The sequence below is a fragment of the Benincasa hispida genome, chromosome 11, assembly GCF_009727055.1.
Source record: "Benincasa hispida cultivar B227 chromosome 11, ASM972705v1, whole genome shotgun sequence".
In the NCBI taxonomy this organism is placed as follows: Eukaryota; Viridiplantae; Streptophyta; class Magnoliopsida; order Cucurbitales; family Cucurbitaceae; genus Benincasa; species Benincasa hispida.
This window is the reverse complement of record NC_052359.1, coordinates 12,873,671-12,884,435: the sequence shown is the minus strand read 5'-3', so window position 1 is coordinate 12,884,435 and position 10,765 is coordinate 12,873,671. Positions and strand designations below refer to the sequence as shown.

At 30.8% G+C, this 10,765-nt stretch overlaps 1 protein-coding gene across 1 annotated transcript; it reads right to left on the bottom strand.

Annotated features, from left to right (window-relative positions):
- Positions 1-2,857: 2,857 nt before the first annotated feature.
- LOC120091572 (cytochrome b561 and DOMON domain-containing protein At4g12980-like) lies at positions 2,858-6,555 on the bottom strand. Its single transcript, XM_039049668.1, has 3 exons — positions 5,877-6,555; positions 4,574-4,831; positions 2,858-3,386 (listed from the first exon to the last, which is right to left on the bottom strand). The coding sequence occupies exons 1-3, from the start codon at positions 6,531-6,533 to the stop codon at positions 3,009-3,011; spliced, it is 1,293 nt and encodes a 430-aa protein (XP_038905596.1). The 5' UTR covers positions 6,534-6,555; the 3' UTR covers positions 2,858-3,008.
- Positions 6,556-10,765: the final 4,210 nt, after the last annotated feature.

The following is a 10,765-nucleotide window of genomic DNA, read 5'->3' as shown; positions in this document are numbered from 1 at the left end:
TTTATCATGGTCTATCAACATACTAATAGACTTCTATATACTTCTATCAGAGTTTGTCAAAGGTCTATCAGTAATAAGTATATCAGTGTTCTTTCACTGGTTATCAATGATAGAATAGAATCAATGATAGATTTCTATCACTCATATAGAGTGGTAATAGAAATCTATTACTAATATTATCAGTGATATGTAGTAATAGATGTCTATCACTAATAGAGTGTCGAGACTCACCACAAATAGGGTATTGTTGCAAATCTGCAAACTCTTTCCAATACAATACATAATCATATTTGCATGCATGAATAGACTCACAACCTAGGCATAAATCACACAATTTTCGGTTGGCTTCATAAAAGGAAGTAGGTATAGAGGTGCCAGTTGGAAACGCTGCTTTTAACAATTCCAGCAACATGTCAAACGATTTGTTACTCCAGCCGTTGAGAACTTTGATATGCATCAATTTCACTAAAAAGTTCAAGGACGAAAATTGTGAACAACCAGGGTATAATTCATTACGTGCTTCGATCATTAAATCCTTGAATAAGTTTGTGGTATCTCTTTCTTGACCATTAAAGGACATTTCATTCTCATTCCTTCCTTCATTTGCATTTTTGTTTTCAATTGGAACTTGTAAATCGTTTATAAGATTCAACATCTCATTTTCTTCGACAACATTACTCTCTATACTATCTACTTCAACATCCTGTATTGAATGACTTGTATGACTTCTAGATAAGTTTACTGACTCTCCATGATATACCCATTCACAATATGAGGGAGATATTTCCATATGTTAATAGATGTCGTTCCACAATATCTATCTTTTCCCAAATTGAATTCATACAATTCTTGCATAGACATCTTATTCGTCTGGAATCATTAACATGAAATTTCCATATCTAAGAACTGTGATACTTCTTCTCTATACTCCACTGATAACTTATTTGACCAACTTGTAATCCAAAACAATAACCTGGATTAGAGGACAAAGTACAAAGTATTATTAAGCATTGAGTTCCATAATTTTCATTTTTTAAGGCAAAATAAACACATAGGTCCCTAAACTGTTTAAATTCTCTTAACAACTTTCAAATGTTTTATTTAGTACGTCTCAAAGCTTTCAATTTTGTGTCTAATATAGGCCTTTCATCTATTCAACATCTTCTAAAATTTACAAGTCTATTGGACACAAAATTTAAATTAATTTTCTATTAGACACAAAATTTAGGTTTATGTCTAGCAGATTCTTTAAACTTTTTTAAAATATTAAATGTGTTAGGGACCTATTAAGTATTAAATTGGAGGTTTAAAGATTTATTTTATATTTTTTAGATATATAGATTTATTAGACACAAACATATAAGCATAAAAAAGTTCATATACTAAAAATAATACATAGCATCTATGCACTAATTTTCTTTCTTCTTTCAAGGAAAGTTCGAAATGTTAAATCATGCATGCTTAGGCTCCAAATAACCAACATCATATCATTTTCTAGATATAAACATAGTGTTATAATCAACTTGAAACTTAAAAGAATTTTATAATGTTTATCTCTAACGAATTATGACATATTCGTTATAAAATTATTCTCAACAATTTCAGGGAATTGTAAAACAAATATATTCTGCAAAGTTGACGAGATCTTAACAAAAGCAAAAACAATATGTACACACATTTGAATGGATATGATTTGTACAAAAGGATGTGAAATAATGATTTAAATAAATATACAAGATAAAATAAAATGAGAAGATTACCGACAGCGGTGGCGAAAAAATGGGAGAGGGAGGGCGAATGGTGGCGGGGTAAGAGAGGAAAAATGGGAGAGGGAGGGAGAAGAGAGGCGGCGCGGCGAGGGCGGTGGCACTTGTAAAAGGATGGGAAAATGGGGAGAGAGAGAGAATGGTGGAGAAGAATGAGGAAAATGGGAGAAAGAGCGGCGGTGAGGGGAAAATTGGAGAGGGAGAGGCGGAAGAAAGGGGGAAGAGGGGGAAGATATAGGGGTGGCGTCGGAATGGGTTAGGGTTTCGGGAAAATGTGGAAAAATGAGGGAGATGGGGAAGAAGGGGTCTGGTTTAAACTAGACCCCTTTCCCGACGCCGCCCGACGGGTGTCGGGAGAGCCGTCGGGTGTTCCCGGGGAACTCCCGACGATCCTTTACGGCATCGGGAGTTCTCCGGGAACTCTCGACGGGCCTTTACGTCGTCGGGAGAGACAGTCTCTCCCGACGACCTAACTCCCGACGCTTTATTTAGGCATTGGGAGAACTCATTTTTCTTGTAGTGTACTAATATACTTCTTCATTCTATCTCTTTTATTGTTCGTAGAATTATCTGTTACTTGAAGTCTATTAATGATAATAGTTGATAGAGTTGAAATAACAAAAAAAAAAGTCCATGATAAACTTATCTATATACATTTATCAAAGTTTATCAGACATAAAATGTTATATAGTATATCAGATTATATCACTAAAATCAAGAATTCCGTACCTTCTATGGGCTATTGTTTGACATTTTGTATAAGTTGAAGCTAAATTTTGCTATATTTACAATTAGTTTTAAGTTTTGCTATTTTTGCAATAAATTAGTCAGATTTTACTATATATGCAAGTAGCTCTTTTAAATATTAAATAACATAAAATTTCATCTTAAAACCAATTGAGAATAAAAAGAGTAGTCCATGCATCTAATTAAAAACTTTTTTTTTCCAAAGAATGCATCTAATAAACACCATGTCGAATCTTTTTTTTTTTTTTCTTATATGTGGAATCCTTGACCGTAAGAACAAATATAAGAACCTGATGTGGAATCCTCAATAGTAAGAACAATTTTTTTTTTTTTTAAAACCACTCTAATTTTCTTTTCTTCCAAATTTCAACATTACAAATTAGCTGAAACACCAAAACAACATATATAATGACAAAAATCCCAAATATATACATATAAAAAAAATTAGCTCCATACAAAAAGTTGGATTGAATAATTTTAGCAATAGTATTGTTTTTATTCATCCATTAATGTAGGTGTAGAGGGAGAGTTTCTTCTTGTGAATGTTGATTGAGTTATTATTCCACCTTCTTCTTCTTCCTCAGGCTTAGCTTGATTAGGTAAAGGCTCTGATTTCTTCAGTTCATTCTTTTGATGAATAAACTTTCTCCAAGTATAACCCTCAAGGATCAAAGTGATCGACCCCAAAGCTATAAGAATTCCAATCACTGCATATCTCCATTTCTCCTTATTCTCTGGCTTCAAGATTTTTATTCCTTCAAATATGTTTATATATATCAATGCTAGTAAAGAATATCCTAAGAAATGATGATAGATGTTCCACACTCTTCGGAAGTCGTCCTGCAACGATGGCCTAAACCTTATCGCCAATGTCTATGATAAAAGAAAGAATGTTAGATGTGAATGTAAACGACATTAATTGTAAGGGACATATTGTTTGAAAGTGATTTTGAAATAATTATAAAAATATATTTGGGTGATTTTCAGTGGGTTAGAAATCACTTTTCTTTCAAAATTGTTGTTTGACAAATGTTGAAACTGATTTTAGAAGAATCTGAAATTATTTAGAATTGTTTTTTCAACCATTATTTAAAATATGCTTTTACTGGAGTGATTGACCAGGGATCAGTCCACCAAAATTTTCCTACTTTCTTCTTCTTTTGTTTTTAAAGTAAAAGTATGTATTATTATTTTTTTAAAAGAATCATTTCTTGTAATTTAGCTAGCTCCGTTTGGTAATTAGTGGTTTTGTTTTTTTGTTTTTTTGTTTTTAAATCTATATTTCAATTATAACATCTAACATCTTTTAAAAGAACACTCAAAATTTCTAGTTAGAATCTAAAAACAGAAACAAGTTTTTTAAATTATTTTTATTAGTTTTTAAGGGTTGTTTTCAAATATAAGAAAATAAGTCAACTTATTTATAAATATAGCAAAATGTTATTATTCTATCAAGGATAGACACTGATACACGCTAATAGACATTTATCAGTATCTCTCACTGATAAACAGTGATATTTTGTTATATTTGAAAATATTTTCAACAGATTTGACGTTTAAAATAATTGCCCTTTTCAAAAGTTGAATTGGTTCTTAAAAACTCGGGACGAAGTGAACAACAAAACAAAGAAATCTATAGGTGAAAACAATGTTTATAAACTTAAATTTTTAAAAACAAAAAACTAAATAATTACCCAACAGAATCTTAGTAATATTAAAATCACTTTTGAAATCAAACATAATAAATCAAAATTCCTTTCAGATATAAGAAAATCACATTTAATAATTGTAACAAAAAACATCAACTTTATAAAATCAATTATATATAAATCTCATTTTTTAAAATCATTACTTCAACAAACAATATCTCCCAAACCTATATGACTAATTCCACTTTTATCAAATTTAAAATCACTAAAGAATTAAACTACTGAGTTTATAATTTCAAACTCACAATTAAAAAAATTATATCGATCCAAGATAGATGTGACTTTTAATAATTTCAAAATCACTTGTAAAGAGGTTGAATACGGAGAAAAGGTAGAGGGAGAGATGGTAACTTGTAAAGTGGCGAAAACGAAGATGAAGATGGCGAAGATATGATGAGTGCGGAAAATGTAGCGAGGGGAACTATGAGCGAGCCACATTCCAATGCCCCAACCAACGACGCCAATGGAAAACCCAGCCAATTGGCAACCCACGTGAGTATAGAACCACCAAATTTCACATTCAAATGGAAATTTCCTAAAGAATCTTGCTGATATTGCTCCAATTGGCAAGAACGTTCCCCAACCTATAATGTTCAATACTCCATGCACCTATTGAAGAAACAAACAAAACAAAGTTTAAAGCTCTACGTTTTTTTTTTAATTTCATTTTGGTATTTGTGTTTTAGAAAATGACAATATTGATCTCTTCATTTTATTTTTTATTTCATTTGAATGGACTAAATCAATGTGCGTTTTTTTCTTAAATATAAAGACTAAAGTGAACGAAAATTGAGAATTTAAAGTCATTGTCAAAAGGGATTGGAGTTTTTAGTTTTAAAAATTATGTTTGTTTAGTTTTAAAAATCAAAATGGTTATTTAATGGTAACGGACTCAACTTTTTGGTGTTTCTGAAATCTCTAAACAATTTTAGGGAGTGTTTGTGAAAATGAGAAGCATGTTTCTAAAAAGTGGGAAAAAAATTATAGTTAGCAAGATGAGGTCCATTTGGGTTTACCATTCTTGGAATGGATCCTAATTTTTATTTTTGGATTGGAATGCGTGTTTGGGCTTTGTGAATTCCTTGATGTCATATAAAATAACATGGAGTTTCATCTTAAATTCACAATTTAAGAATGGTGAATCCAAGAACGTATTTGATAGTATGAAGATTCATCTCAAAACTAATTTACAATGGAAGGAGTAACTTATTTATCTTATGAGGAATGTGAGATCTATTGGCTTTTTCAATGTGAGATTCTCAATAAAACACACCATCTTGAGAGGGCATGCCATGTTACTAAAAGAAAATCAAGAAATGAACATCACAATGTATACAAGATGCTTAATCTATTCCTTTCATTGTCATTGGTTTTGAGATGAAACTCCATGTTACTTAATATGAACCCATGAAACCTAAACGAACATTCAATCCGAAAACAAAAATTGGATTCTCTCATCTAAAAATGGCAAACCCAAAAAGACAATACTATATCTTAAGAAAATCTATTGATGATTAAAAAAAAAAACAAAAGAAAACTCAAGACACATCATAAAACTTTACAAGAAATACGAGCTACTCCTCTTATATTGTAATTTGATTTAAGAATCCGAGAAAAATGGAAAGAAAAAAAAAGTGTGAAGAGAAATCCATACTTGTCTAAGGTGAATCTTGAGGTGGGACATGTCAGTACTTTTACCAGTAAGCAAATCAAGCGTCTCAACACAATCAACATTCTTTAAGTTAGCCACATGCCGTAAAGGCCTATCGTCAGCAACGCGCGACCCACTCTGCCACACAATATTAAGCCTCGTAACATTATAATCAGCTATAGAGAGACTCAAAGTGGCAGTTATCAAATGGTATTCCGTCGAGTTATCATATTCAAATTTCAAGCATTTGATCTCCTCCATATCCGTCGGCCAGAGGGGACACCCAATCCTAGTCTCATAGCTCACATTGTACGTCCTACAGTAAATAGAGCCATTGTCAGGGTTCCTAACCCCAATCACGGCTCTCGTCCCGACCATCTCTGCCTTCCATCCAGGGTTCACGCCCCACGCCAACCATCCCCCTTCGTCTTCCATCCGGGCGCCGAAGAGGACTTGAAATACGTGGCGGGATTTGTCGAATGAAGGGTGGCTCCAACCGAGCTCTGCGCCGAGAGTTGGGAGCCGTTGGCAATTTGTGAGGTTTCTACCTTTGACGAGCTCATGGAATTTTTCTGTACATCGATGAGCCGGCTCAGCTGAGGAAAAGAGGCTTGAGAGGATGGTTAGAATGAAGAAGGAAATTGATGAATGATAATGCATTTTCTTTGGCTTTCTTGTTGGGGAAATTTTGTGTGTTTTATGTGTGTTTGTGTATATAATATATATATTTGGTGTGTTTTTGGTTTGGAGTGGGAATATTAGGAAGCTTTGGTATTACCCAAAGCATGCAATTCACTTTGTTTGCTTTTTTATGCGAAAGCTAACTTCTCTCTTCAAGCTATTTGTTTAAAGGGTGTTCTTGAGATCTGTCAACAAGAGGGATTAAAATACCTGCTACACTGTCCAAGTTTCTTTTTAGCTCTCACACTCTGACAGATCTAGGATTTTATCCAAGGGAGCACAAGTACATATAAATTTAATTTTAGATACATCGATATAATATCGTCAAAGCGAGCATAACTAATTGACATACGAATAATGACATATTCAAAATTTCATGAAGGGGGCACAACTTTATATAAGGTTAAAATTTTTAGTCCATTAACTTTTAAATTTATGTCATATATAGTTCTTGAATTTTAAAAAATATATATTAGATCACTTAAATCTCGATTTGTGTGTTCTATACATAGTATTAGACATTTTAAATGAAGTAACAATTGATTACAAAATTGAAAATTTGAGCTTTAATTAGAATATATATATATATATATATATATATATATATATTATTTACTGATAATAAAAACAAAAATAATTTTTTTTGTCTAATACAACAATTACTTTTTAAGCATTTTAAATATTTTATGATTTTTTTTAGATAATAAAATTGAAAGTTATATATCTATTAGACTTTTTAAGGGTTTTTTAGTACCATTTTTAAGGGGCTTATTAGAGTTATAATTGAGAGTTTAGATATATTAGCCACAATTTTAAAAACTAAGGATTAAACTTGTACTAACTTAAAATGTAATTTAAGACAATGGTAAAGTAAATAGAAAACAAAAAATTATGTGTCAAAATGGTGTTTGTATGCCTTAATTTTCAAAAACTAAAAACCAATAACCAATGTCCTATTTGGTAACTATTTTGTATTTTGGTTTTTGGTTTTTGAAAATTAAGTTTATTTTTTCTCCGTTTCTTACAATGATTTGCATCTCGCTTAAGTACAATGGTTGAATTCTTAGCCAAATTTTAAACATAAAAGCAAATTTTTAAAAGCTATTTTTTTTAGTTAAAAAAAATTTGGCTTGATTTTTCGAAACTATTGGTAAAAGTAGATAACAAATGGAGAAATTTGAAGGTAAAAGTAGTATTTATAGGCTTAATTTTCAAAAATAAAAACAAAAAATCAAATGGTTACCAAACGGCTCCAAATAATTACAACTAAAAAATATTTATACATAAATATGTTCACATATGTGATAAAAAATAAAAATGGAATTGCTTTTTTCTGGCCCATTACCAATGAATTATAAATTATATAAAAATATATAATTTGAAATTTTAAGCATTAAAAATAGGTATATAAATATAAAAAAGAAAAAGAAAAAGTATCTACATATCTGTTGGTTTGAACTAAGATAAAAAGTATCTACATCTTTGTTAGTTTGAACTCAAGATGACAAGATACACTACACAAACACTATGCCAAACCTCATCTTTTGAGCTTTAGAGGGGCACACAATATATATACATTTTTTTATATTTAATAAAAAAAAATATATATATATAAATGTAAACCGACACGATGTGAGGGGCACGTGCCTCCTAGCCACTCCATAGATCCGTTCTTGCTCTCTCAATCTCTTTCTAAAAGAGAACAAACTAGTTATGTTTTGTCTTATAATACTTGGATGTATTCTAATTAGTTGTATCTATTTTTTTTAGTTCACTCCATCTCGAATAAATTCAAAAATATTTTTTAAAAAAATTGAAAAAAAAAATTATAATGTGATAAAATATGTTAGTTGAGATAATTGAATTAAATGGGTAAAAAATGAGTGCAGGCCAAGATGCATTGAATATATATATTTTTATTAGTGATATCAAACATTTATATTTTATTGATCTCTCTCGTTCTTTTTCTTTCCATTTAAGAATATATTTTGGAAAGTTGATATAGGGAATGATTCTATTAAGTAAGGATAATCTTTAAACATGCGGCAATTTCTGCTTTTTTATTTAAGAATAAAGTAATTAGTAACCATTGTAATAGTTTACTGGCTCACAAAAGATGCATCAACTAATATTAATAAAAATTCAAGAAAAGTGGCACAAATCTCACGTTTGAACTATAGGGTTATTATTGGAATTTTCCGTTTCACACATAATGGGATGAAAGACTAAAGCTAAATTATGGAAAATATTACTTAATTTTGGACTTTATTTAAAAAAAAAAAAAAATTAGTTAATTTTAAATGAAAATTAATCGTTAGTACTTTGTTTCAAAAATGTTATTGAACTCCCAATAAAGTTTCAACAATACCCTTAAATATAAAAAAGGTTTGAAATATACTATGTAGATAAAAGCAGTTAGTACCTCGCTAAAAGTTTTGGTCGATGGAGTTGGTCACGGAAGGTGATTTATCTGAGTTAGTTGTCCAAAATGATCATTGAAGTTTGTCATTGCTAGACGTGGTCATTGGCGATTATGTCGCCAGAGTTAGTAGTGACTGTTGTTAGATTAGGTTGACTGCAGAGGTTATCATCGAAGTTGGTTGATGGGTTAATAGTTGGAGGTGGCAAACAAAAGGCGGTGATAGCTAGGGGCAGTCATGGTGGAAGTGAGGTAGACGTTTAATAAGGATATTTTAGTAATTTTTAATATGAAACAAATTAAAGAGAATTTAGTCATTAAACACAAGATTTTTTTTTTCTCCTCAAAATTGATTTCAGTGTTAAAGGTCATTTTGAGTGGTTTCCAAACATCTCAATTTTTGTATAATAATAATAAAAATAATAAATAAAAAAAAAGTTTACAAATATACATGAGAACTAGTGATACATACACGTATATACATTACTTTAAAATTTAAAGCCAATGTAGTTTAAGAAGAAGCAAAAGAAAGAACTTCTCGTGTTTCATGCACTTGCTTGCTGTTTTATACTTTGCAGACCAAATTAAGAAACCCTTTGCAGCTTTTTAATGAATAGCTTACTAAAAAAACATACGACCGTACGGATATGATTCTTATTTAGGACACATATAACCTCACACTTTTTATTATTTTATTATTATTATCGTTATTTTTTTTGCTGAAATTGAAAAATTATTGAACGAGAAGGGTCTTTTCAGATGTCGGAATGATAGATTTAACATATTTAGATAATCATATTTGTGTTGTAGGAATTTTTTTTTTTTTTTTTTTGTAGATATATGAAAATATTTAGATAACTATATTTGTTTTACAAGATTTCTACTCATGAATGTCTTAAGTTTACGTTTTCGCTCATAACCACTAAGTACAATTTCAAAGTTTTTTTCCTCTCTCAAATATTCAATCGTACAAAATTATCAATCACATTATTGTGACCTTTTTGAACAATTTTTCATTTATAATATAAGGAAGGTTTAATAAACCAACACTTAAAAAGAACTAAGGGTCAACCCTTGTATTGGGGTTGATACCCTAAATCTTGTGGTCTTATAGTTTGTAATTGTATTGTACAAAGATTTTATTTACCTAATAAAATAATAAGTATTTTATTCGACATTTAGTTGCATTAACACACAAAAACCAATAAACTGAGATCCAGGGTTATTTTGTGTAACTTAAACATGCATGTGAAAATATACAAGTGGATCATGTTTCAGTAATAACCTAAACGGTCTATAGTAGATGGATAACGCTGGATACCTTATCTTGGTGACACTACAAACACAATTTGCTTTATAGTTGTTGCAATTGTTGTAAAGTGCTACAAATGATCTGATCCTGATCATTCATGTGGAGGCATGTGGGCAAGAGTATAATATATAAAGAGTTTGTATAAAATCGAACCATGAAATGAATAGTCTCTTTGTATAACACCGTTGCTAGAAGAAACTTACATTTTACCAGAATGATCATAGGTGACTTGATCTAAATCCTGAGTGAGTTGTGAACTCTTGCCTATGAAGACGGTCTTTTGATTTGTATGGGTGAGAGTGGCCAGATTCGCCGACTTAATATGTCTATCATTTTGGAGATTCTTCTGATTGGGGAGTTGGAAATGCAACTACATAAGAAGAAATTCACTCATGCCCTATAGTTAGGGTAAGTAGACAAGTTGCTTCCTTAGGGGCTGATTCTGAGGCTTGAACAATGTGGTGTCTCACTCTCTCTTGG

Excerpts from the sequence above, each read along its gene's own strand:
- LOC120091572 (XM_039049668.1), bottom strand. The coding sequence starts at position 6,533 with ATGCATTATCATTCATCAATTTCCTTCTTCATTCTAACCATCCTCTCA. Across the intron at positions 4,832-5,876 it reads TCAAGATTCACCTTAGACAA|GTGCATGGAGTATTGAACAT; the intron begins GTATGGATTTCT and ends TTTCTTCAATAG. Across the intron at positions 3,387-4,573 it reads TCGTTTTCGCCACTTTACAA|ACATTGGCGATAAGGTTTAG; the intron begins GTTACCATCTCT and ends CTTTTATCATAG.